Here is a 26,643-nt window from a genome sequence, read left to right as displayed (position 1 = left end):
GAAGAGCTTCTGCCTTAGATCCAACCTGAACTGCCCCTTGTCCTATCACTGCATTGTCCTGATGAAGACTCCCTCTCTGGCATTAGGGGGAAAACATTGGGAATAACAGGGCCAGCGTGCTCCTGGAGAGGAACCCCTGCGCTCCATGATCCCAGGGGAACTCCAAACCAATGATGCTGGGATGGAGCTGAGCCTGCGCAGCCTCTGCAAGGCCATGTGCAGGTGTGGGGGGGTAACACCTTTCTCTCCCTGCTTCCAGGACCTCCATTTATTGTTTCCCCTCCGGAGAACATCACGGTCAACATCTCCCAGGATGCGCTCTTCACCTGCCAAGCCGAGGCGTATCCCGGGAACCTCACCTACCTGTGGTACTGGGAGGAGGAGAACGTCTACTTCAAGAAGTGAGTTGGAGCTGGCTGCGTGTCCTCATCCTCCTCCTCCCGCTCCCGGGTCGTGGTGTCCCCATGATCCTCCTCCTCCTCTCTTGTCTCGCAGTGACCTGAAGCTGAGGGTGCGGATCCTGATCGATGGGACGCTGATCATTTTCCGTGTCAAGCCAGAGGATGCTGGAAAATACACCTGTATCCCCAGTAACAGCCTGGGCCGCTCGCCATCGGCCTCTGCCTACCTGACGGTGCAGTGTGAGTGTGGGTATCCTAAGGGATGGTGCTGGGATTGGTAGTACCGGGCTCTGAGGCAGCCCAAGCGGCTCTGTTATCCCTGAATCCTATCACAGACCGGTTTGTGTTGGAAGAGGCCTTAAAGCTCATCCAGCTCCAACCCCTGCCATGGACAGGGACCCCTTCCACTGGAGCAGCTTGCTCCAAGCCCCTGTGTCCAACCTGGCCTTGAACACTGCCAGGGATGGGGCAGCCACAGCTTCTGGGAATCCTAGATTGCATCCCACATGTGCTTATAGGGTGCGGGCTACAGGAAAGCGAAGAGCCTGAGCATCCTGGGTAGCTTCCACCTTTGATACAAGTGGGTTTTGACTGGGCGGGCATCTCCCCACCACGCTGTCCTCATCTGCATCGTGTTGGGCAGGGAAACACCAGCTCAGGGCTCTCAGACTCAGGTGCCTGCTTGTGTTCCCCAGTGTTTATTATGGGGGCATGTTCCTATGGAGGAGTTTTCTGCTTTGCATGTTGTATTCTTCAGGCTGTAACCGATCTAAACAAGCAGAGGAGAAGGGGCTGGAGCAGGAGTGTTGCTTCCCACGCTTGTTCTCTGGGCTCCCCAGGCAGTAATGGGTAGTGTGCTACCCGTGTCCTGTGGCATTTGACAGTAATGGCCTCAATTGCTGCTGCTCTCAATGGCAATATTACTGTGCTGTGAGAGGTTTATTTTATAATGATAGATAGGCTTGAGCAAAGTGGGCTCCTGATCTGAGTGTTTTAACTCAATAATGCTGGTTAGTGGGAAGCCCCACACTGGTGGGGAGCTGCTATGAGAAGGGCTGGTAGGTCCAGTGGTCTCCCTGTGGGGACGGATGAAGGGGTGACCAGGCAGAGGTGCTTGGATATGCCTGGCTGGGAGAGCCTGTGGCCTCAGGCCATTAAATCTGCCCTGCTGCTAATCCAGGACCTTCATCAGGGCTGAAGGCTGTTAAAAATAGCTCTAATGGCAGGAAAACCGGCCTTTGGACAGCCTGCCCTCCAGACAGCCCTGCAAGGGGGGCTGCTTGTCCTGCAAACCCCTTTCGCCCACAGCAAACCTCATCCAGACCCCGGCTGACCCCTCGGGAGGGAGAATTCCCACCCCCTGAAGCAGCCCTCGGATGGGGACACGGCTGTGGGGCATTACTGAGCTGGGCTGGCCCCTCGCCAGTGACCTAGTAGTGAAAGGCTCGATCCCATTACCCTCTCCCATGCTGCCAGAGCCCTTGATTACATTTCCTAAGAGGTGGAGTGAAGCAGAGGGGGGGTAAAGCCCATTCCATATGCAGCGCTTGGCAAATCTGGGTTACGGTGCCATTGCCGGGGGCACCAGCTCGGGGTTCCGTGTTTTGGCAGGCAGGGAGGGAGCAGCATTCCCAAACTGGGTAGTTTTTACCCCAAGGAAGCGCATCTTCCATCCCTTCCTCCCAACCACCTCACCCTTAGCCCCAGCTTTGCGTTTCTGTATCCGCAGCACAGGGATGCTGCAGCCCCAAAACGCATCCATCCCTTATGGCAGTGTAAGCACTGTCAGGATTCCCCCCTAACCTCACGCTGCCGGTGTCTAGACAAGGTTGTGGAAATACTCTTCTTATTAAAAGTAACTTCTTTTTTCCTCCTTTTTTTATCAAGCTGCTTATTAAAGAAAGCCTCGATTCGCTCCAGCCCACTCACACTTAATTAAAAAGCTCTTAGAAGCACTGGTAATGACACATCTTAGACTGGAGCATCGCGAGACTGTGTGGGTGATGCAGCGTGGGGGGGTTAAGGTGCATATTTTAAGCTTCTTGCATCCTGTTGGGAAGGCAGGAGGTGGCTGATGCTCAACGTGACCCAGGCTCGATGAGCCGCGAGTACACACAGACAGGAGGTAAAGGACTCGCTGTAGCCCAGTCATGAATCCCTTCTCCCGTCCCTATTGCTGCAGCTGGGAGCTGGGGTAGTTTTCACTGGTGCTGTGCAGAACCAGGCAGGCTGGGTGTGATGGAGCATGCTGAGCAGGGCATGACTCAATGTGGATGTGCCAGCAGATGGATTTAATGCTGCTTCCTAAGTGCATCGCTTAATGAGCCCCAGGTAGGAACACCCTAGGCACGAGTAAAGCCCCTCAGAAATACCAGGTATTACAGTGGATTTGTGCGCAGGCAGCCTGGAGATAACAGCCTCCGGGAGCCAAGGTGGTGTCTGGGCTTGGAATTCATTATCAAAGCGATGGGGATCCTCTGAAGCCGGGTGGTGGAGGAGAGATGGGCTCTTTCCCCGCACTGACACGGTGCTCCTGCTCTCCCAGATCCTGCCCGCGTGGTGAACATGCCCCCCGTCATCTACGTCCCCATTGGGATACACGGGTACATCCGCTGCCCGGTGGAGGCAGAGCCCCCGGTTACGCTGGTCAAGTGGAACAAAGACGGACGTCCCCTGAGGATCGAGAAGGTAAGGAAGCCCCCGGGGAGGGACGTGTGGGGACACAGAGGGGTTCGGACCCTGTGTCCTCTGCATAGGCCAGAGAGCATCACCATGTGTCCATCAGGAGAGAAGAAACCCCATAGGATCAGCAGGGCTGGAAAAGACCTTTAAGATCATCAAGTCCAACCTTTACCCTGCCAAGTGCACTCATCCATCCCATGGGTGGGATGCTGCTGCTGTTCCTTATCAGCTGTGGGCAGAGTGAATTTGGGTTCTTGTGTAGACGTGATGTCTGCATCTCCCAGACCTTGTGCCTGCTGCCGTCCCAAGTCACATCTTGATGGCCCTGTTTCGGTTTCTCCAATGGGAATGGGTGGTTAAAAGACCCTTTTAATAGGTCTCTGCCATCCTATAATCACAGTTTGATCGGCTGAAAAAGGATATGAGCCATTAATTATTTAAAGGAAACGCTCAGGATCTTAAATTTCCTTAAATATTAATGATCCAAAGTTTTAATTCCATTTAAACCTGTGGGTTCCTGCTCCTTGGTGCCCTCAGCCCCTCGGGTGAAGTTGTCTCCTTGGTGCCACCAGGATGAGTTTTATTTTAGGGGGTGATCGATGTTAAGTCTTTTGGGGTACTTGTGTGCTTGGAATGGAATCGGGCATCTCCTGGGACATAGCTGGGAGCGGTTTGGCTGAAGGGAGAATAAGCAGCAGTGGTGGGTGTGGGATAAACCAGCTCCCTCTTTCTCACTGCTGCAGTATTCCGGCTGGAACCTGCTGGAAGACGGGTCAATCCGGATCGAGGAGGCAACTGAAGATGCTCTCGGCACTTACACCTGTGTGCCTTATAACGCCCTGGGTACGATGGGCCAGTCTCCCCCTGCCCGACTGGTACTGAAGGTAAATTTGCCTGCTCAAACCCTTGCTCTGCAGCCATGGATCGTGTCTTCTGCCAAGTGATGCTCCCAGGGTTGTGCTGCACTGAATCCGTGTGTGCTTTGTGGAGATATCTCCTGCTGTAGCCAGGCTTTCTTAATGTGGAATTGCATTGTGCATGTGACTCATTCTGCCTTCCTGTTCAGCACAGCACTGCAGGGATGGATGAGGTGGGGTTTCTAATCCATGGTGCTTATTTGGTTGTTAATTCAGTGCAGGGATTGAGGATTTACTTTGCTTCTCTGAGTGCTTCTCTGTGAAGAGAGCTCAAGAAGGGCTTTGTGCCCCCAAACCTGGACCATTACTCACTGTAGCAAAAACCTCTGCTTTGAGCCTTGTAGCTCTTACCTGCGCTGAGAAAGGTGGATATGGAGCCTCATGAGCATCCTGGAACACCAGGCAGGTGTAGCTGGATAATATCCCACTGGAGCAGTGGCACAGGTTGGGACACAGCCAGTGTATGAGTGTGAGGCTTTGGTAGTGCTGGACCAGGAAATGTGTTCCTGGGATGGCCTTTTTGCAACAAAACACTTGGGCCGTGCTGTCCTGGGCTTGGATTCATGGAGGACTTTATTAAAGGGATGATTTGAGCTCTAGAGATGCTCCATGTGCTCTTGCTGCATGCAGAGCCTGAGGTGTACTGGGCACCCAGTGCGGTTCCCACTGTGGCTGGGGTGGGATTTGCTGCCTCTTCCTTCCCTGAACACCAAGTCCATGCTTGTGGGCAGCAGTGATTTCTGGTGTCTTGTTGAGATTCATCTGATAACGCTTTGTGTATCGCAAACACACATCCACTAGAGTGGCTGTTGATGGAATCTGATGTAATGTGGATGGGGCTTTTCCCCCTGTTGACCTCCTTAAAACTTAAACAAGATACCGTAGTACGGTGGCTCTTCAGAGGAAACACGCTCTGCTGTGGCTTTCCTTGCAATGCCTCAACCTTACCCAAACCAAATTGATTTGTGTTGCAGAAGGGTTTGTTTTGGTGGTGGGCAGCTGCTTGCACATGGTGGAGTTGGCAATGGGTTGATGCTCTTTGGTGGGAGTTGTCAATGGGTTGATGCTTTTTGGTGGGAGTTGTCAATGGGTTGATGCTCCTTGGTGGGAGTCGTCAATGGGTTGATGCTCCTTGGTGGGAGTCGTCAATGGGTTGATGCTCCTTGGTGGGAGTCATCAATGCTCCTTGGTGGGAACTGTCAATGGGTTGATGCTCCTTGGTGGAGTTGGCAATGGGTTGATGCTCCTTGGTGGGAACTGTCAATGGGTTGATGCTCCTTGGGGGGAGTCATCAATGGGTTGATGCTCCTTGGTGGAGTTGGCAATGGGTTGATGCTCCTTGGTGGGAGTTGTCAATGGGTTGATGCTCCTTGGTGGAGTTGTCAATGGGTTGATGCTCCTTGGTGGGAGTTGTCAATGGGTTGATGCTCCTTGGTGGGAGTTGTCAATGGGTTGATGCTCCTTGGTGGGAGTTGTCAATGGGTTGATGCTCTTTGGTGGAGTTGGCAATGGGTTAATGCTCCTTGGTGGAGTTGGCAATGGGTTGATGCTCCTTGGTGGGAGTTGTCAATGGGTTGATGCTCCTTGGTGGGAGTCATCAATGGGTTGACGCTCTTTGGTGGGAGTTGGCAATGGGTTGGTGCTCCTTGGTAGGAGTTGTCAGTGGGCTGATGCTCTTTGGTGGGAGTTGGCAAAGATTGATGGATACCTTTCCCCTTGGCTGCAGGACCCCCCCTATTTCACGGTGCTACCAGGCTGGGAGTACAGACAGGAGGCAGGGAGGGAGCTGTTGATTCCTTGTGCTGCTGCCGGAGACCCCTTTCCCATCATCGCCTGGAGAAAGGTACCCGGCCTGCCAGACAAATCTGCAGTGCCTTTGGCTTTTGGTGACTATTGCAGACAGAGAAGCCACACTCTGTCCCGGTAAGAACAAACTGCAGGTACAGCTGCTTCGCTTTGGGCTGAGCCACTGCCGTCCTGTCCCGCAGGTGGGTGGGGGAAGCCCAGTTTGTGGCCACCAAGTCCTTGAATCCCATGAAACCAGCACGGGAAAAGCATCCGCCAAGCTGAGCCCTGCCCCTGTCTCCCTCCTCTTCCTCCTCTGGCTGCTGATGAGGTGGTCACTGGCAGGACGTGGCCACCATTCCCATGTGGATCTCCCATGGTGGAACATCTCCCATCTCTTGTGCTACCAGAGGACCCTTGGCTGTGTTTTGCTAAGGGGCTGGACCTGTCAGCAGCCCTGTGGCTTTGACGACCTTGAGAAGAAGCTGTTTTGATGATGCTGGACTCAACATAATGATTCCAGGGTGTCCCTTTCTGTGCCACGCAGGCGGTGGTGGCACAGCCTGAGAGCAGTGCCCTCCTGAGCCTTCCCTTTGCTTCCCAACCCTGCTGCTCCCATGAAAGCCACCATGCAGGGACCTCCTGCGCTCTTTGTCCCCCTGTCAGAATCTTCTTGCCAAGCTTCGTGTCCCCTTCTCAGAGCTCCTGAGAGTGATGGGGTCCCTTGTGTCACCTGGTGGCAGCAGCATCTTCAGTCCTTATGGTGTGAGATGCTGGATCTCTTTGAGTTCCTTTGACCTGCACGAGGAGGACCATGGAGCACATGGACCCATCTAAAACTTGCTGGCCCTTTAGTCTTTTTCTCCATCTTATTTTTCTCTTTCCTGCCCCTCACCATTCTTATTCAGGTCTCTTTTCAGCCCTTCTTGTGCCTTCTGGCCATCCTCCTACCGTCATGACTCTGGCCTTATCCCCTCCAAGTGCAGTTGGGGCTGGCTTGGGCTCAGTTTCTCAGTGCCAGAAGCAAGCTCCCCATCAGCCCACCAGCGCTGACCAGTCCCTTGAAGAACTCCTGAAGACTTGGGCTTGGCACTGGTAATCCCATGTGCTTTGTGCTCATCCTGTGTGTCCTGGCATGGATCAGCAGAGCCCTCTGCGTGAAGAACAGCTGAAGAAGACTCAGGACAATGTGGGATTTGCATCATTCGGGCTTACGAGCCTAGAAAGGAGCTGTAACAAGATCCATCTTCCAGGCACCTCCCTCCATCCTCCCGTGTCCCCATGGGGCCCTCTCTGCCCACCCATCAGACGCGAAGGGTCCTGCTGCTGGTTCAGGGGCAGGTTGGGCACCTGGGGACAGCCTGGAACGGTGTTTGCTGCTTTGCCCCTTCCTCGGCACCGGTCTCAGCTGCGGCTGCGGTGTCCGTGCGGGCGCCGAGCACCAACCTCCCTCACACCTTCCTCTCGCGTTGCCCCGCCAGGTCCTCTCGCAAGCCGGGGAACCGGCTGCCCTGCCGCGACCGGAGAGACCAGCTCCCTTGCCGGTGGCCGGCGGTGTCCCCTGGGCCACGCAGGTAGCTTAGTGTGACCCCGCTGCCGCCTCGCCCTGCGCCGCAACCCGCTGCTGAGTCCTGTCTCTTTCTCTCTTTGCCCGGCTCCTTGCCCAAGGTAGGGAAGCCCAGCAGGAGCAAGCACAACACACTGCCCGGTGGCACCCTGCAGATCCGCTCCCTCGGCAAGGATGACCACGGCGAGTGGGAATGCGTCGCCACCAACATCGTCGCAAGCATTACTGCCAGCACCCACCTCACTGTTGTAGGTACGTAAGTGGAGTAAAGAAGGTGGGGATGCTCGCCACTGAGAGCAGGGCGGCTCCTCCGTGCTGTTTACTGATGGAGCTGCCTTTTTCTGCTCCTGTTTTGTCCTGCCGCTGGAATTCCAGGTGGCCTTCGGTTGGGGCAAGAGGAGTCCTTGTGGAATCATGGCTGGGAGCTGGAATGGTTCATGGGAATCATTCCTTGTGGAATCATGGGGGCTTCCAGCCCTCTTGCCTTTGCCAGCTGGCAAAGAATCATGGAATGTTTGGTTTGGAAGGGACAGGGATGCCTTCCACTAGCCCAGGTCGCTCCAAGCCCCGTCCAACCCGGCTTTGAGCACTTCCAGGGCTGGGGCAGCCCCAGCTTCTCTGGTTTCGCTCCCATTGACCCCATGCCTTTGTCCCTTGCAGGCACAAGCCCTCATGCCCCAACCAGCGTGCACGTGGTGGTGGCCATGACCTCAGCCAACGTCTCCTGGGAGCCCGGCTACGACGGTGGATACGAGCAGACATTCTCAGTTTGGTACGGCCCTCTGTGAGTCATCCTGGCATGCTTTGCTCTCTGCTTCTTTTCCTTTCCAGCTGACCAGAGCTTCCAGCAGCCGGCGGGGAGGAGGGTGGTGAGGGTGGCTCTGCACCCATGGGTGTCGTTAGGGCTGGGTTCCCATCCGGAGGGGTTGGGTGGTGGTGGTGGTGGTGGGATCCGTGCGGCCCAGCAGGTTTTGTTCTGCTGATGATGGTACAAGGGAGATGCTTTGCATTCACGTAACTTTGCCCCTGGCATCTCATTTCAAGATAAACTGTTTATGGAGCTTAACAGGCAGGGAGGGGATGGGAAATGCAGCCTTTAGAGAGCGCGTCCTGGAAGAGCTGTGACTAAGCAGAAATGATCTCTCCTTGCTCTCTGGCTCTCTGGAGGTGATTAAATCCCAGCTCACTTCACAACCAGCCACTGCGAGATGAGGGCTGGGTCTGAGCCTCGTGGGGCTGTGCTCCCATCACTCCTGTGCTACCTGGTACCCAAAGCCAGGGGGTGCATCCCTTGGAACAGGGGAGGGAGCAGTGTAGCTGCAGTGAGGTTGGGGCTCTGCACTTGCTCTTGTCTTGCATGTCCTTGGAAACGGGGAGGTGAGGTGATGCCTTCCCTTCCCAGGCTGGTGTTCTTCAGCCTTTCTTCTTGCTCTTTCTTTCCTTCCCTCCCTTAATTTGCCCTGATGAAGGCTGCTGAGAGTGGAGATAGGGCAGATGTCACCTGCAGCGATTCCTGCTCTGCTCCTCCGATCTGTTGGGAGGTGGGGAGAGGAAGGAATGGAGCAAGCAGAGCAGGGCAGACCTTGCTGTGATGAAAATGCCCTTGGGAAGGAGCAGTTAAACCTCTCTGCTCTGGAGAGATGTGGCAGCCGCTGCTATTCCTGCTCTGCAACCTGCTGCTGGTTTCCTGCCTCATCCAGGCTCTTCCAGACCCCTGGGGAGAGCAGCCAGCATCAGGAAGGGTGCTTACACCAAGCTTTCCATAGGGAATTTACAGGGTGCTGTGGGGATGGGGAGCCGGAGGCCTGTCTTGCCCTGATTGCAAGGGTGTGAGCCTTGAGTGCTGTGCTGCTCCTTGGGACCAGGGATCTGGGATGGTGCTGAGTCATCTAGTGCCACGTGGAGAGCTTGGCCATCCCTGTGCTTTCCTCCCTGCTGTGGCTATGGGGTGCTCAAGCAAAACACAGCTTCATCCTCGGTGGAGCTGATGCTTCCTCCCTCTTCCATGGTTATCGATGCTGGAAATGCAAACCCTGCTCCCCAGAGGTAGCCAGGGCCACCGCAGCATCCCTCCTTGCGTACACACCGTCCCTTAGCAAGGATGGTCTCACATCCCTGGGGGGGTTAGTGCTGCATTTACCCTCCTCTCGCCCCAACTCAGCTCCTTGCTGTTGCGTGTCCCCACGCAGAAGGGATGAGGGAGGTGATGGAGTTGAATGCCACATGGAAACCTGCTCCAGGCACTGGCTGCTCCACTGCGGTGGCAGTGGGGATCCTGAGAGGTGTATTCCCAGCTCGAGCAGTGGTGGGACAGAGGCTTTCCCACTGGGTTTGGTGGAGCACGCTGCAGGTGCATGGCTCTCCACCGATTTTGTTGTTTCCATAGCTTGCTGCTGCTTCTCCTGCCTCACCTTTTGCTCCCTTTACAGCAGCATCACTTGTCCTTGCTCCATCTTTTACTTCCCACTCGGTGGGTTTACCTGGCTGTAAACTGGTGGTTACAGATCTATTCAGAATAGACCATCCGCAGCAATCCTTCCCAAATCCTCTATTGGACACCACCAAAACCTGCAGCCAAGGGCTGGGACTCGCTAGAGCATCCCTCTAACATGAGCACCAGTACCTGCAGCACAGTGATGCTCCTCTGGGACATGGTTCTTCCCAGCAGGGTGATGGCTTGTGGAGGTGGCTGCACGCTTGTCTATGCTGGGTTGCCCTGGGATGGCTCTGGGAGCTCTCTTCACCCTGGGTTTGTGGGTTAGACCCCAGCAGAAGGGCTGTGTCCTGTGTGCCCCACGAGTGCTGTGATGCTAAAGCCCAACTGATGCCCTGGGCTGTGCTGGCAGCCCCCGATTTGTGTAGATGTGGCAATGGTGGTGATTTAGTTGAATGTCTCTTGTGGGGTTGCATGGACAGGGATAGAGCCGAGGGAAGACTCAGCTGTCGAGGTATAAATGGGAACAGGGCCCATCTCCATCCCTTCGCAGCACCCACCGGAGGCAAAATGTTCCAGCTTCTACATGGGAATCTGATGGAGACAACCTCCGAGCAGGGCTGTTGGTGCTGACCCTGCTCAGGGGGATGCAGGGCAGGGGGGGGGGCTAACGGCAGTGTCCATATTGAGCTGGTGTGGCACAGCGGGATGCTGACCCTGGTTATCACCAAGCCAGCTCTTGGGTGGCGAGTGGCTGCCCCATGTCCATACACATCACTGCTCTCAAACCAAACCATCGCTCAGGAAAGCTCCATATTCACTCCAGAAGTTAATGCTGCCTTTTGGTCCTCCCTGTCAAAGACCCCTTTCCCTGAGGATGCTCCCTTCTCTCTCGGCAGGATGAAGAGAGCCCAGTTTGGCCCCCATGACTGGCTCTCTCTCCCTGTGCCAGCTGGTTCCAGTTGGCTACTGGTGGACACCTTGGAACCGGAGACCGCGTACCAGTTCAGTGTCTTGGCTCAAAACAAGCTGGGCACCAGCTCCTTCAGTGAGGTGGTCACTGTGAACACTCTAGGTAGGTCCTCCATGGGCACGAGGGGAGGGATTCGGGAGGGCCGTGGGGATGTCCTGTCTGATGGTGATCAGCAGCTGTAGTTTGATGGTTCATGGAGGCTCCTGAATGAAGCTTTTGGACTTTGTGGGATGCATGGGGCTCTTTAAAGCTTGCCCTAACAGGCAGTGCTGGAGAGCTGTGCTGCACCAGTCCGCTTTCGGATCTCTCTTAAGTTCAGCTGGGGTCAGGAGGGATTAATGGAGCCCCAAACCACTTGTGTGCAGCTCAGTTGGAGCTCTCACCTGCTGGTACCTGCTTTGGAGCTGTCTCGGGCGGAGGTGGGGGGAAGCAGGAGGTTTTCTAAAGCCCTTCTCTTGGATCCTGCTTTTTGGAAAGACACTGAGATGAGATGCCTCAGATAGGCCTGAAACTCCAGCAAGCCGGGAACTGCTGCTGCCACAGTGCTCTGTCTGCCCTGATGGGAGAGCATCCTTCATCTCGCCCCATCTCAACGGTGTCCCTGCCCCATCTGCTCTGTCCGCAGCATTCCCTGTAACAACTCCAGAGCCTCTGGTGTTGGTTACCCCACCGAGGTGCCTAACAGCCAACCGCACACAGCAAGGCGTCCTCTTGTCATGGCTTCCTCCTGCTAACCACAGCTTCCCCATCGACCGCTACATCATGGAATTCCGCGTCGCGGAGAGGTGGGAGATCTTGGATGATGGTATCCTGGGGACCGAGAACGAATTCTTTGCCAAGGACTTGTCCCAGGTAAGCAGGGGCTGCCCACCCCATAGGTATGGTGTTGCTCCGTGTGCTGCAGCTCTGGGGATGCTTTAGGGGTGGCTCAGGGTCCTGAGGGAGCTGGGCCAGGTTGGAGGCTGCGGTGAGGGACCTGATGGATGTTCTTGGTGTTTCAGGATACCTGGTACGAGTTCCGTGTCCTGGCGGTCATGCAGGATCTCATCAGCGAACCCAGCAACGTTGCTGGTGTCTCCAGTACAGGTAAGGGGTGGTTTCTTCTTCTACCACAAGCATCTCTGCTTCTACAGGTAGTGCTCAGGTCACGCAGCAGAACTTGCTTATGACACTGAAGGCTGGTTGTGTGCTTTTGCTGTGGGCTGGCTGCATGGTTGTGGTCAGTGTCCCGGGAATGCTGCTGGCCTCATCCGCGTTTGGATGCAAATGGAGCAGCACTGGAGAGGGTTAGTCCTTCCCAAAGAGCACTCTGTTGCAGTGTGGCAGCTCTGCAGGGTGCTTAGAGGACAAAGACCGGGCACAGCGCAGCCTGGAAATGGGAATGGAAGGTGCAGAGAGGGAAATGTACCACTGCAGTGCAGAGATCCAAGTGATAAAAAAGCTTTGGAGCTGGAGACTGCAGCATGCTGCAGCTTGTGCATGGACCTGCATCCCAGTCCAGCTCAGATGGTGCTTCTGGAGCAAGGGGCAGGGGAGGTGATGGCGATGGGAAAGGCAAGGGGGAGATGGGGATGCAGAGAGCCCTGGGTTTACGGCTCTGATGGAAAAGCCGAGGAGCAGCACAGCTCTGCTGCGGTCTTCCTCTGCCCCCAAGTGGTGCTGGCACAGTGAGAGCCTGCCTGCTGCAGCCTGCCTGCTTCCCTGCTCCTCTCCCAGAAGCTTCCCCATGGGGTTTGGCAGTGCCTGCAGAATGTGTGTGTGCTCTTCCCGGCTGGAAGCGGGTGCTCCAGGCAGGAGCGCGCTGCAGAAGCACCAGGGTTTGTGGCCTCTTCCCTGGGTATCTGTCAGCCAAGGCAAAAAGGCTTTTTGCTTCTCTGGGCACCCTGTGCCAGCGCCTCAGCACCCTCACAGGGAAGAGCTTCTGCCTAAGAGCTCATCTCAGTCTCCCCTCTGGCAGGTTCAAGCCATTCCCCTTGGCCTGTCCCTACAGGCCCTTGTCCCAAGCCCCTCTCCAGGTTTCCTGCAGCCCCTTTAGGCACTGGAGCTGCTCTCAGGTCTCCCCTTCAGGAGCCTTCTCTTGTCCAGGCTGCCCCAGCCCAGCTCTCTCAGCCTGGCTCCAGAGCAGAGCTGCTCCAGCCCTCGCAGCATCTTCATGCATTTATGGTGCAAGGTCACCAGATCCCTTGGCAGTGTCCTGCAGCAGCACTGGATGCTCTCCCTAGGTGGGCTGAATGGCCAAGGAGGTGATCCTGCCCCTCTCCTCTGCTCTGGCGACACCCCACGGGTTGGACGGGGCTTGGAGCAAGCTGCTCTAGTGGAAGGTGTCTGTGCCCGTGGCAGGGGTTGGAACTCGATGAGCTTTAAGGTCCCTTTCAACCCAAACCAGTCTGGGATTATCATCCCTAGTACCAGTCGCCTTCACAGTTGCTGTGATGGGTCCCTGGAGAAGACAGCAGTGATTGTGCATGACACCCAGTTGCCGTGGTTTCCCCCCAGACGTATTCCCTCAGCCTGACCTGACGGATGAAGGTCTAGCCCGCCCGGTGCTGGCTGGCATCGTTGCCACCATCTGCTTCCTGGCTGCTGCCATCCTCTTCAGCACACTCGCCGCCTGCTTCGTCAACAAGCAACGCAAACGCAAGCTCAAGCGCAAGAAAGGTGAGCCCATCCCCTCTCGTGCGCTTCCTCCCTCCTCCTCCTCCTCCTCCTCCTCCTCGCTCCTCCTCCTATGTCGTGTTGTGGTGGTAACCATCTTCCCTGTCTGTCTCTTCTTCCGTGCGTGCGCGTCCTCAGGTGAAGCCCTGACTTCATCCCTCGTCTGTGCCTGAAAGAGCCCGTGGTCGGGAGCGGGAGAGGCAGGGTGGGTGAAGAGGAGACAGAGGAACTAGCCTGGTGATAACTCCTAGAGGATGGGGTTTAGGGTTGGGGTGTTGAGCCCCTCTCCTCCTCAAGGTCCCATGGAGCTGGGCTCTCTAGCTCCTTTCTGCCTAGCCCCAGTGCCCCACAGCCACATTACACTAGAGAAGACCCCCGCAATGGAGACCCTGCTGCTCTGCTTCCCAAAAGCTGGGGCTGCAGCCACCATGCAGGAGTGGCTCACAGGGAAAATGGTGGCTGGAGAGCCAGGAAGGGCAGCAGCTCCTCTGTCCTGGAAGATTAGATGACCTTGGAAGGTCCCTTCCAACCCATATGATTCTATGAGCTAAGATGCGGCAGCAGGATGGGGCAGGACCCTGTGACGGGAGCTGTGTGTTGTCAGCAACCATTAAAGTGCTGGAGCAATGAAACCTTGGCCTCTTGTTGAGTGTCTTCTGTTGTCTTGATGTTGAGTTTGTGTTGTCTCTGCCGTGTTGCGCCTCCTCAGCGTTCTCTCTTCTTTCCCCTTTTTATTCTCTTCCAGACCCTCCTCTCTCGATAACCCACTGCAGGAAGAGTTTGGAGTCCCCGTAAGTATCTGTCTTAGATGCGGCACCAGGCTGTGGGTCTTCAAGGTGCCTCCTTCCTACAAGTTGTTGCAAAGCTCAAATGGAAATGTCTCACCTTGCTTGCTTGCTCCTGACGAGTGGTTTTGGGTGTTCCCTGAACTTGTGGGAATGCAACAAGAGACAAATGGGCTTTGGAGCAGAAAAGAGGGACAAATGCAGCTAAGTGATGACCCCGTTGGATCTGTGAACACTGACCAAAGCTGGAGTTGACTGATGGAACTCAATTTCACACCCAGCTTGGAGGGGCTCCTTAGGAGAAGGGTTATCCTGCTGCATATGAGTCCTTCATGCAAGCCCGGTGTAGTTTTTGGGTGACTCTCTGTTGATTATGGTTTTACTTGGGAAATTCAGGGAATCTTCCACCTGCATCCTTTCTTTTCCCATCAGGAGTGCCCCGCTGAAGCCTCTTCCCACACGTGCCCCAAGGTGGTGGATTGTGGTGCTTGCAGCAGCCACAGCTCCTTGCAGAGCCATCAAAAGCATGTATAGCTGCTAATCAGCAGGAGCATCTTCATGGGAGTCAGATGTGGACGCCTCATGCTTTGGCTCCTGGATCGCTGTAAAATGTCCCAGTGCTGGTGGATCTTAATCTTGCTTTATTTTGGTTCATCCACTGCACTGGAATAACCATGCCTGGGCTGGCTTTGTTGGATCTGCTGCCTTTTGCCTTTCAATCCTGTTCGTCTGAGGCTTTCTGGATAGGGATGAGTGAACTATTCTGATGCTCTCTGCCTTTGAGGCTCTCAGCCTTAAGTTGGAGTGTTGAGAATGGGGTAGAAGGTTGGTCTGAAATGATCCATCAACATCTGCAAGTGAGATAATGAGTTCTGCAGGAGGGGAACGTTTGCCTGATGTCCCTCTCAGGGGCTTTCTCTGTGTTGATAGCTCAGGTGGACATAGGAAACCTTTGGAGGAGTTGGAAGTGAGCTCTGGATCTGTCTTTTGTCCTTCTGGGGCTATGGAGCCGGTTGCAGGGTGTTGGTGGAGCCGGTTGCAGGGTGTTGGTGGAGCCGGTTGCAGGGTGTTGGTGGAGATGGTTGCAGGGTGTTGGTGGAACTGGTTGCAGGGTGTTGGTGGAGATGGTTGTAGGGTGTTGGTGGAGCTGGTTGCAGGGTGTTGGTGGAGCTGGTTGCAGGGTGTTGGTGGAGCTGGTTGCAGGGTGTTGGTGGAGCTGGTTGCAGGGTGTTGGTGGAGCTGGTTGCAGGGTGTTGGTGGAGATGGTTGCAGGGTGTTGGTGGAGATGGTTGCAGGGTGTTGGTGGAGATGGTTGCAGGGTGTTGGTGGAGATGGTTGCAGGGTGTTGGTGGAGATGGTTGCAGGGTGTTGGTGGAGATGGTTGCAGGGTGTTGGTGGAGATGGTTGCCTTGGCGAGGGTGCTGAGCTCTGTTACAGCGAAGCAGGATGATGGGCATTGCTGCTGGTCCTGTGGCAGGGCAAGACTTTGCCATCCTGGTTTCTCCCAGCGGTTCCTCTTTGGAGAGCTGGTAGCACTTTGTTCTCTGGATCCAGCTGGTGGTTCTTCTGTGCGAGAAGACCTCCTTTCCCCTCCAGGTGACAGTCCCCTCTTGGTTTTTCTCCCTTGTGGTCCAGGTTGTCTTCCGGCAAGGTGAGTCCCGAGAGCATCCGCACTCTCCGTCCCCCTTCGGAGTCCTCTGATGACCAGGGCCCGCAGGCCAAGCGGATGCTGAGCCCCACCAAGGAGAAGGAGCTTTCCCTTTACAAGAAGACCAAGCGAGCCATCAGCAGCAAGAAGTACAGCGTCTCCAAGGCGGAGGCCGAAGCCGAGGCCACCACCCCCATCGAGCTCATCAGCCGCGGGCCGGACGGCCGCTTCGTCATGGACCCATCGGAGATGGAGCCCTCCTTGAAGACGCGGCGCATCGAGGGCTTCCCCTTCGTGGAGGAGACGGACATGTACCCCGAGTTCAGGCAGTCGGACGAGGAGAACGACGACCCCGTCGTCCCCACCTCCGTCAGCGCCCTGAAAACCCAGCTCACCCCTCTGTCCTCCAGCCAAGAGTCCTACCTTCAGCCACCAGCATACAGCCCCCGGTTCCACCGGGCGCTGGAGGGGCCCGGCGCCCTGCAGCCCACCGGCCAGGCTCGCCCGCCAGCCCCACGGGCTTTCCACCACCAGTTTTACGGTTACCTCAGCAGCAGCAGCCCCGGGGAGGTGGACCCACCACCCTTCTACATGCCAGAAGTCAGCCCGTTGAGCTCGGTCATGTCCTCCCCACCGCTGCCCCCCGAGGGGCCCTTCGGACACCCCACCATCCCCGAGGAGAACGGCGAGAACGCCTCCAACAGCACGCTGCCCCTGGCCCAGACACCTACGGGGGGCCGGTCCCCTGAGTCGTGGGGCAGGGCTGAGTTCCCCTTCGGCAGCCTGGAGCTGGCCCCTGCGCCGTTCCCCCACCAGCTCCAGCCCTGCGAGGGGGGCGAGGGCACCCAGCCCACCGGTTGCCTTCCTCGGGGGCCACCCCCTTCCTCCCTTCAGGTGGTCCCCGCATCCTACCCGGGCATCTTGCCCTTGGAGGCACCAAAGAGCTGGACCGGCAAGTCACCGGGCAGGGGACAGCCTTCTGTGCCCACCACCACCAAGTGGCAGGACAAACCTATGCAACCCATGGGATGTCAAGGGCAGCTAAGACATACCAGCCAAGGTATGGGCATACCCGTGTTGCCTTACCACGAACCGTCCGAGCCCGGCGTTCCCAGCGGCACAAGCACATTCAGCCTGGATACCAGGTGGTACGAGCCCCAACCCCGACCTCGGCCAAGCCCTCGGCAGGTCAGGAGGGCCGAGCCCAGTTTACATCAGGTGGTGCTACAACCTTCGAGGCTTTCTCCTCTGACCCAAAGCCCCCTCAGCTCCCGGAACAGCTCCCCGGAGCTGACCGCCCGTGCCCGGCCCCGGCCGGGTCTCATCCAGCAGGCTGAGGTGTCGGAGATCACCCTGCAGCCCCCCACGGCCGTGAGCTTCTCCCGCAAGTCCACACCATCATCGACGGGATCCCCGGCGCCAAGCAGCCGGGGCGACAGCCCCAGCTTCCGACCTACCACTGCCTTCACCTCCCTGGCCACCGCCGGCTACTCCGCTTCCCAAGGCTCCTCCTTGCCCGTGGATACCATGGATGTTTTCGGAGACATCCCTTCTCCGAGGAGGGCCGGCGAGGAGATCCTCCAACCGGAGCCGACATCCACCACGGTAGCCGCCACGGGGTAAGTGTGTGAGCCCCGTGGTGCCTGCCCCCAGCCCCTTCCCTGCTTCCCTGACCCTGCCTCACCCATTCCCTCTGATTCCCTCCCCGCCATCACCATCCCAACTCGTAGGGACTCTCTTGGGCGTGCTGCAGCATCCCTTTTGGAGATGGCGTCTCGCGGGCTTTGCTAGGAAGAAGCTTGGTGGCACCGAGGGGTTGCATGGCCACTGCCCAAGAGAGCTGGGGTTTAGGCGACCTTCCTCCTCCCTGGCTGCTCCCTTGGGAATGTGGGAGCGCCGTGAGGACTATGGGCTGTCTCCCAGGCGTGCAATGACCTGGCTCCCGGCTCGCATAGGTAAGTGTCCTGGTGTCACTGGCGGTTGTTTCCTCTTCTAGCTGCTGGCTCTTGGCTTTCTTCGAACGTTAGGGCCGCCGCCGCCGCGCCTCTGTCTTCCTTCCTCTTCCTCTTCCTCCCCGCGGAGTCTAGAGAGCTTTAATGCATGACACGGTCACCGCCCCACCTGCAAAAGGGATGCTGCAGCCCCAGGACGCGGGCAGGGAGAGCTCGAGGACTTTTAGCCGCAGCAGCAGCATGTCAGGAGAGGAGGACATAGAAACAGTAAAGTAACCCCAGCGGAGATCGGGAGGCTGCCGGCACGCTCAGATCCTGCCCTAAGAGAGGGATGTGGCTGCACTAGACAGTAGCGGCTGGTTTTCCAGGTACCAGGGTTGCTCCAGGCAAAAAGCGTCTCTCTCTTTCTCCTTTCCTCTCTGTATTCCTCCTCTTTCCCTCCGTCTTTCCCAGCTCCTCAGACCCCGTAGCCGTGCTTTCGTCCCATCCTTTCGTCTCGCTTCATTTTGGCTTGTTGTCTGGTGGGGTTTGAACCCCCTTCCTCTTGTGGCAGAGAGGACTTGGGGGGCCGGGGCACCCAGCCCCACGGAGCCGACGCGGTCGGAGGCGTACGGAGAAGAGGAATGTGTTTTGGGGAGGGGGGAGGCAGCGTTCCACCACTTCCCACATTTCACTCCCTCCCTCTGGTACCTGGAAGCGTTATGGCCTTAGAAAACCCCTCTGGCACTGCGCAGGGGGAAGGATGGAGGGCTCGGGGGAGAGGATGGGGAGGGAGAGGAGCTCAACGAGCCTGAAATGACTTCTGTGTGCCTTCTGGGAAGCACAGCTCCGGAGTGATGCAGTTAAGCATATATAGGTCCACGTCTCCAAGCCAGGGCCGCCCTAAGGAGAGCCAGCTCCAGGACAGATCCGTGTTAGAGCCAGCACTGTTGTCCGTGCTTTTACGCAGTGTATCCATTCGCTTCGTTGAGTATTGTTTTGGTTTCTTCTTTGTTTCCTTTCTTCTTCTGTTTCTTTCCCCCTTTATTCTCCAGCCTCGTTTCGTTTGTGGTTTCCGTTTGGTTTCTTTCCCTCCTTTTTTCCTTTGGAGTTGTTGACGTGCTGATGTGTTGCGGAGCTCGGCTCCTTGCGGGTGTTGATAACTGCTTTGTTTTTGATTAATCTCAGCTATCTGGGCAGTGTTGTCGAGACAAGCTTCTCCTCAGCTCAATAGGTAAGGGTGATCCATGTCCGAAAGGATGGTGTGGGCGCTGTGGAGGGTGGCTGGGAGCGGGGCATGAGAAGGGGGACACGGAAGGGGCTTTTCCAATACCATCTCTTCCTTTAAAGGGGAATAAGGAATCCGAAATCACTAGGAAACACCTCTGGACACACAGTCTCTGTGGCTTTTGGGTTTCCCCTCGAGCAGCACGCCGCTGCTCCCCTGCCTTTGGGCTGGAGAACCCGGTGGTGGCAGCAATATCTTCACGGTGGGGTTCGGGATGAGCCAAGCTGTTGTCTTCCCATGGCCACCGTTCCTTTCCTGGAGGATGGCACCCTCGACCCCGGTGTTGGTTGTGCAGTGTTAGGGAGGTGTGTGCTGAGGTGAGGTTGTCCGGATGATCCGAACCAAGAGGAGCTCAGGGCCACCTCCTGAAGCCAGGTAGAAGGCACAGCTGGAGCAGACAGCGCTCCTGGAATAGGGTTCCACAAGGCAGTCTCCAGTTGCAGTCCAGGACATGGGGAATTCTGTTCCCATCAGTACCTGGACCTGTTTTGCTTTCCTGAAGTCCCCTCAGTCACGGAGAAGAGGAGAAGCTGAGATGGGCTGTGTGGTTGGCAGCAGCGTGACTGCAGTTTCAGGCTGCTGGGGAGGTGGTTCCTCATTCCCATTGGGAAACCTTGATGACTTCTTCTGATCCAGCTGTAATTAAACAGCCCTAAGCAGACCTTGGAAGACTCTCCCAAGAGAGAGGCTGCCTTCATGGGCCCTGTTTCCTGGATGACCGTGGGCACCCCTGGAACTGGGATGGAGTAATTGGGAGATGGCTTTCAGACCTTAGAAGCAGAGAATGTCACTAAAGCTGCTAAAGGCAGATGGGATAATATTCCTGACCACAAGGACTGGGAATGCTGACCCCTTTGGCTGTCACCCAGCCTGGTTGTGAAAGGAGAGGTTGGATTGCACATGGTGGGTCAGGTTCTAGGGCTTGGCTGTGCCCAGGCTTCTTTAGCACAGGTCTTACAAAGCTTTTCTGCCTTGGATTGGCAGAGTCAAGGTCTTGGCTGACGCTCTTCAAACAGGCTGAGGAGCCTTGTTGGGCTGGAAAAGAGCCTCGTGAGAGAGAGATGGGATCGGGGACATGTTTCCAGGAGAGGAGAATTCCTCTAGCTGACCTGGAGGGTTGTTGTGGGGTGGGCAGAGCAGGAGAGGTGAGGGAGGAGTATCTGGGCACGGTGAGGGGAGCACGTACAGCATATGTGCTCCATGGAGGAACCATTCTCTAGTTTGAGCCTTGCAGCTTCCAAAGCTCTGGAGTGCTTGGCCACCTTCTTCTGTTTTCCCCTGCTGATCCCAGAGCAGGGTATCCCATGAGGAACAAAGCTGAGACCAAGCCTTGGTGAGATCTGGGCTGTGCCAGGCTTCTGGAGTAATAAAGAAGCCCTCAGTGAGGACGTGGCTGTTTCCACTCTTCCTTCTCCTGCTCCGGGAGCATTAGGGACACAAGTAACACGGCTTTAATACAGCAGAGATGGATCCAGGCTGGTTTGGTGTGGCTCTTGCACAGATCCTGGTGGGCTCCTGTCTCCAGATGCTGTGGGCTGATGGGTTTTTAGGAGCAGGGTCACATTGCCGAGCAGGATGCTTCCTGAGGAGCAGCCATGCATCTTATTCCAAGATGCTGCAGGGGACTGGAGCTGCAGGAGCGACTCCAGAGTCGTTATTCCCCCAAAAGGGGAAGCCAGAAGGATAAATCTCCCTTTAATAAGCAAGGAATCCTGTAAAGAGCCCAGCCAAGTAATTTCTTGACGATTTGGGGTCATAAAATTGTCAGTGCGTGCAGAGCACAGGGATTTCTCACCAGACCAGCCGGATGGCTGTGCTGCAGTAATAAAAGCTGAGGGAAGGAGAGGGAGAGGCCATTCCTTGGGGATGCCTCATCCCTGGCAGTGTTCAAGGCCAGGTTGGACGCCGGGGCTTGGAGCAAGCTGCTCTAGTGGAAGGTGACCGTGGACATTGGAACTGGATGAGCTTTAAGGTCCCTTCCAACCCAAACCAGGCTGGGATTCTATGGTTTGTGGGCTCGGTGGTGGTTGCAGCACGAGTGGCTTTTCCCTGGGTGAAGGGCAGGGATAAACAATGCCATTCCCGAGTCAGCACAAGCAGTTTTCCCATCCTCTTCTCTCCGGATGCATCTCCTAATGGGCTAAAGCGGGGCTGTCGCCTCCATGCAGAGGGAAACCCAAAAACCACAGACAAAGCACCAAGCACCCATGCCCCTCAGCACCACAGCCTGCCCTGGCTGATCCCCTCAGGCCCCCCCTTTTCCAGGGCAGTGCTGCTGATGCCAGGATTTGGGAGGCTCGGCCATGGCGTAGCGTTGAGTGACGAAGGGACGTGGGTGCCAGGCGTGCGGGAGGAGGTCACCCCTCGCTCCCCGCTTGAAAGAAACCAGGTTCCCCTTTAAAGACTGTCCATGTGCTGCTCCTCTGCATGTGTTCCATGCCTCCTCCCGCTTGGAGAAGTTGTGAGTCCGCTTGTCTGAGTGCGTTTTTTTTCTCTTTTCTTTCTGGATTATTACTATGATTTCCTTCTTTTCAGTCTCTTTTAAGTTCCTTCTATATTTTCTCACTCCCGTTTTTCATTTCTCTTCCTCTCTTCCCTTGCCCCGTGACTTTATTCCCTCCTCTTCCTCTCCAGTCCGGCCCCCTTTCCCTCACCCTCTCTCCTCTCCCGTCAGCATGGTGAAGTCCGTTGTGTAGATGAGTTGTGGTGTCTGCAGACCTGGAGAAGGGGACACCCTTCTCTGGTGTGTTCCCAGCCTCTTCCTCCCTCATTGTGGTGCCTTGGCAAGGGGCCGTCACCGCTGTGTTTCTCTAGCGCCTCTTGTGCCGAAGGATCTCAAGTGTTGCATGATGGCATTCCGGGATGGAGGCAGCAGCCTCGGGACAGAGGGGGCATTCCAACTTGCAGGACATCTTATTGGATCATGCTGGACTTTGGGCGTGAGATGGAGCCTTGAATTGAGCTCTTCATCTGAGGAGGCTGAAGGGTTGAAGAACGTGGTGGGCTCTGGTCCAAGTGGTTGCTCGCTCTGGTCCAAGTGGATGCTCGCTCTGGTCCAAGTGGATGCTCTAACATGTCCAAACTATTCCTGGATGTCAACGTCTTGACTTAAGGAGAGGAGGAGACAGGGAATGTGTATTGAGACCTCCCCCAGGTGAAATACATGTATTGTGCCTTGAATCTGCTGGACTCTTCCTTTATATGGGTTCCCCTTTTTGGGTGGAAAGAGCTTAGTGATGCTTTCATGGGCCTTTTCCCTTGTGTCTTTGCTTCGTATGTGGAAGGAGGTTTGAAGAAGAGCAGCTGTGTGTTGGGTTGGATAGCTCTTTTCCCTTAGCTACCTCCTCCTGTCCTGGGGCTCTCTGAGGTCCCTCAGTACCTTTCTGGTCTCTCCAGTACTTCCCTGCCTATGCAGTTCAGACCCTTGCTCATTCAGAAGGGTTGTCCTTTGAAGACTTGAGAAAGCTTCTGCTCTGGGTGTTTGTGGTGCCTTGACCTGGAATTCACGTGGGCTTCTTGAAGCTCCTTTCCTTGGCTCTGCAGTGGAGAATTTCACCCACCTTCCTGAACCTCATCATCATGTGTTCAAGAGACTTCTGGTGCATGGGCAGCTGCCCAAGATATGAACTCTGTGGGCAGGAACAGACTTTTGGCTGAGCTTAAAATGCAAATGAATGTGAAAGAATTGGAGTCCTTGGAAGAAATAGAGGGTGGGTAGAGCAGATACAATTTGGCTGGTGAGTAGCATCGTCTCGTCCTCCTCTGTATCTCTTCCTTGCCAGAGGTCAGACTATTTATGGTGACACATGGGTTCAGTTGCTTATGTTTGTGTGTATAAATACAAGCCCAATTATGGAGAGAAAGTGGAAATGAGCTTCAGGCAATTTCCTCCTAATCCCTCGCGTAAATCTGTCTCATTTTGTCAACGTGCCACAGGAACATCTTCCTAGAAGGAAAAAGAGCATGGAAAGAGCAAGAGCCTTTTATAAGTTGGGCATTACTAGAAGCAGCAAAGTTATTCGGGTGGTGGGAACAGGCAGTACAAGGTAGAGATGCTGATGGGCAGGATGGTGGCACACATGAGTTCATGGGAGATGGAGTGGGGCCGGAGGAATTGAGGTCGCCATTAGCCAAGTACCTGCATGAATGTATTGTGCAAACCAGAGAATGGTGGATATAAGTGAGAAAAGCCTCTTATTGACTATTCAGGGGGGAATTACTGCAGGCAGTCCCATGTTGTTGGCCTTCTGGGTCAATGTGGTGTTACTCTGAACCATCCTATGTGTGTGGTGTACAGCCCAATGGCTGTTGGTGTTAGTGCAGCTCAGTGGGTAATGCCCCAGTGGAGCTTGGAGCTGCCACTTGCAGCATCTGGTTGCCCTTGGGAAGATGATGTTGAAGAACTACAACTCTCTGGGCTCGTAAATGTCATCTTTCCTATGAGGGAAAGCTCTCACTTGGATCCAGCCAGCAGCACTACCAGCTTGTCTGACAAGTTGCTTCATCTTCTGTTGACGTGCTGCTCTGCTGGGAGCTGGAACAGAGGCTCTCCAGGAGCATTCCGTGCCTTGATGTTGATGGGAAACATGAAAAGCAGCTCTTCATACCCAGTGTTTGGGTTTCTGTTGCATCTGCTGTGCCCCAGCTGCTGCATCAATTCGCACTGCGCTTTTCTCACTGCTCTCCAACGCGGCTGGAAGATCTGAGAGGCTTTGCAATCACACGTACCTTCAGAAACCAGCTTCAAAACCAACCCCTCCTGCTCCTCAAGGGGAAAAATCCCTTGGGAGCTCTCTGCCTGTGCCGCTCCAGCTGAAGCATCAGTCTCTTGGGATCTCAGACATGAAGTGTTGCTGGCACATCGGGCTCCACAGCAGCGGAAGGCTTGCGGAGGAAGTCCTGCGGGGTGTTTTCAGGCTCCTCCTGAAATCTAATGGAGATGAGAAGCTTCAAACCCATCGCAGGGGGATGTGTTCTTGTACCACAGCTTGTGCTGGGGCTCTGTGCTTACCCATTCCCTGCCGCTGGCACACACAGTGTTTTGGCGATGCTGGATGGGTCCCATCATTATGACCCACCAGGAGGATTTCATCTACAGCTTCTTGGGGACAGAGCAGGAGTCTGGATACACCGAGGCAGCTCCTCCACATGGTGCTGGGTGCAGGGCATGTGCCTTGTGGGGTCTGCTCATCCCAACCCCATCACAGACACCTGAAGATGCAGGAGTTGCCATGCTCTGCGTGGCTGTTTGGAAAAGGTTTGGTCGCTGACCTCCAGTTGTGAGAGCAGCAGAGTGTTATCTCTTCCTTTGCAGGGTAGGACAGGCTTGCTTGATGCACGCTGGTTTAAATCTCCTCTCTGGAGCCTGGCTTTGAGCACTGGCTCTATTGCGATGAAGGGTGCTTTGCGGGTGCTTTCCCTGTCATCTCTGGACACCTTGCATGCAGGTTGCTCTGTGACGACTCGAGTTGATCCCAGGTTGTTACCTGTGGCCTCAGGCTTCTCCTTCTGCAGGTGCTGGTGCAACATGGAGGGTCCTGGAAGTAAAATAAAAGAGGGAAATGGGAAAGCAGCGAGGGGGGGGGGATGCTGGGATGTGTTATAGGAAAGAGCTGGGCTGACTATTGTCCAAAGGGAAAGGTTTTCCTCGCTACCCTGCTGACAGCAGTGAGCTTTGCAGCCCTTGGGTGGGAAAACAGGTACAGTGAAGAAAATAGAGCAGAAGATCCCTTTGCAAAGGGGAGACCACTTAACCTTGAGCTGGTTCCTGTAGGAGAGTTACTCAGGGGCTGGAGCTGGAAAACTATCACTTACAGCTTCTTGCTGTCCTGCAGGAAATACCTATTTGCAAATCCCCTCCTTGTCCCTGACGGTAAAACCTTACCATTCCAACATCCTGTCCCACAGGGCAGGAAAACCCAGCTCTGGCTGGGAAAGGAGTAGATGCTCCTGTGCTGTTGCGTTTCTGTTGTCGCTTATAGCAGGGACCTGGGAATGAGGTTCCCGGCTGTCAGCGTGTGCCCTTCGTGTCCCTGTCTGTCGTGTGGCACTCAGTTATCCCGGCCATGGGAGCAGCATCCCTGCTGCTCGTGGCGCTGGTGTTGTCCACCCCGGGTGGCTCGTGGTGCCCGTCTCGATGCTGCCGTGCCGCTTCTGCCTGTCTTCTTCCTCTCTTTCCATCCCAAGGGGTTTCCCCCACCGCTTCCCAGCAATACCTTATCGGACATAGGATCTGCCCCGTCCTTTTTGGTTTAGCTGTGCTGGCATGGCAGGCAGGTGAGCTGGGGGTGCTGGCAACGCTCTTGCTGGACGGTGCCGGTGGGACTGGCAACACGCAACGTGGACGAGATGTCGGGGGCCGGCGAGGCCCCAGGTTTCTCACCTTTTCCTTTTCCATGGCACAGCTGGCTGGGGTCAACCGATCCCCCACCGGGGACATCCAGAGGCCGGAGCGTGGCCGAGAGCCACTGACAGTGCCTGTCTGCTTTTTGCTCCCTAGAAACTGTCCATCTCCGCCCGGGGACGCTGCTGCACCTGAGAGGCTTGAAGCTCTGAAATACCAGCGGATAAAGAAGCCCAAAAAGTCATCCAAGGGCTCCTCGAAATCCAGGAAACAATCCAGTGAGTGCGAGGGCGCCGCGGTCCCCATCAGCATCCCCTCTGTGCTCTCATGGGCAAAGCCCAGGCAGGTCCCTGCTGGCTCCAAACCCGTCCCTGGATGATGCCCTCACCCCTTGTCCCTACAGGGATGGCTCCCATGCTCACACGGTCCCTCCGCTGCTCCTCCCTACCTCCAAACCGAGTTCCCCTTCCATACATCTCCGGTCTGGTTTGGATTCTGAGTGTTAATTTTCCATGATGCCCTTCTCACCAAGTGACTAGATTCAGGGCCGGGCTTGTTGTAACCTCTCTTTTACAGCATGCAAAGCACTCCTCTTGCTGCTGGTGCTGCCTCTGGTCCCATCCATCTTGGGTGTCAGGCACTGGAACAGGCTTCCAGGGAAGTGGTGGAATCACCATCCCTGGAAGCGTTCACAAACCATGTAGACAAGGCCCTATGGGTTAGTGATGCAGTTGGACTTGATCTTAAGGGTCTTTTCCAACCCCGTTGATTCCATGCTTCTATGATTCCATGCTTCTCTTCCCCCACAGACGGCTCTGCCTCCCAGGTTCAGCACCTTCCCAACTCTCAGGTACTGTGGCCTGACGAAGCTGTCTGCCTCCGCAAGAAGAAGAGACACCCTCGTCAGGACCCCTTCGCCCGCCTCTCGGCGCTGAAGGACGACCTCTGCCACCGGCAGCTCCCCGAAGACCAGACAGCCATCCTCAACAGCGTGGACCACGACGACACCAGCGGCCACGCCACCTTGCTTTAGCCTAGCGCCGGCCCCACGTGGTTAAACAGGACGGGGTGGAGGGAGCCAACATCGCGCCGCCGGGGGATGGAGGTGATGGGGGACATGGTGGGGGGACGCCCCTATGCTGGTGGCTTGTGGTGGGGACGAGCTGGGGGCGTCTTGGGGCAGGTTGGGGGAGTGGAGAGGATGCCTGGGATCTGCTTTTCCCCCACTGCTCCG

General features: G+C 55.9%; 1 protein-coding gene across 1 annotated transcript in view; it reads left to right on the top strand.

Annotated features, from left to right (window-relative positions):
* IGSF9B (immunoglobulin superfamily member 9B) overlaps positions 1-26,442 on the top strand; it is a gene marked incomplete at both ends in the record, with an annotated part of 38,073 nt that extends 11,631 nt beyond the window's left edge. The window contains 15 exons of the mRNA XM_080631622.1: positions 260-401; positions 496-641; positions 2,947-3,089; positions 3,827-3,967; positions 5,727-5,843; positions 7,454-7,604; positions 8,013-8,124; positions 10,686-10,861; positions 11,385-11,611; positions 11,761-11,845; positions 13,256-13,417; positions 14,160-14,205; positions 15,835-17,466; positions 25,566-25,687; positions 26,219-26,442. Of these exons, the coding sequence (XP_080487748.1) occupies positions 260-401; positions 496-641; positions 2,947-3,089; positions 3,827-3,967; positions 5,727-5,843; positions 7,454-7,604; positions 8,013-8,124; positions 10,686-10,861; positions 11,385-11,611; positions 11,761-11,845; positions 13,256-13,417; positions 14,160-14,205; positions 15,835-17,466; positions 25,566-25,687; positions 26,219-26,442 (3,626 nt within the window). The remainder of the gene's footprint in view (positions 1-259; positions 402-495; positions 642-2,946; positions 3,090-3,826; positions 3,968-5,726; positions 5,844-7,453; positions 7,605-8,012; positions 8,125-10,685; positions 10,862-11,384; positions 11,612-11,760; positions 11,846-13,255; positions 13,418-14,159; positions 14,206-15,834; positions 17,467-25,565; positions 25,688-26,218) is intronic.
* Positions 26,443-26,643: the final 201 nt, after the last annotated feature.

This window comes from Psittacula echo, assembly GCF_963264785.1.
Source record: "Psittacula echo genome assembly, chromosome: 18".
NCBI classification, from domain to species: domain Eukaryota; kingdom Metazoa; phylum Chordata; class Aves; order Psittaciformes; family Psittacidae; genus Psittacula; species Psittacula echo.
The sequence above is the reverse complement of the archived record's forward strand: the minus strand, read 5'-3'. Positions and strand labels throughout refer to the sequence as shown.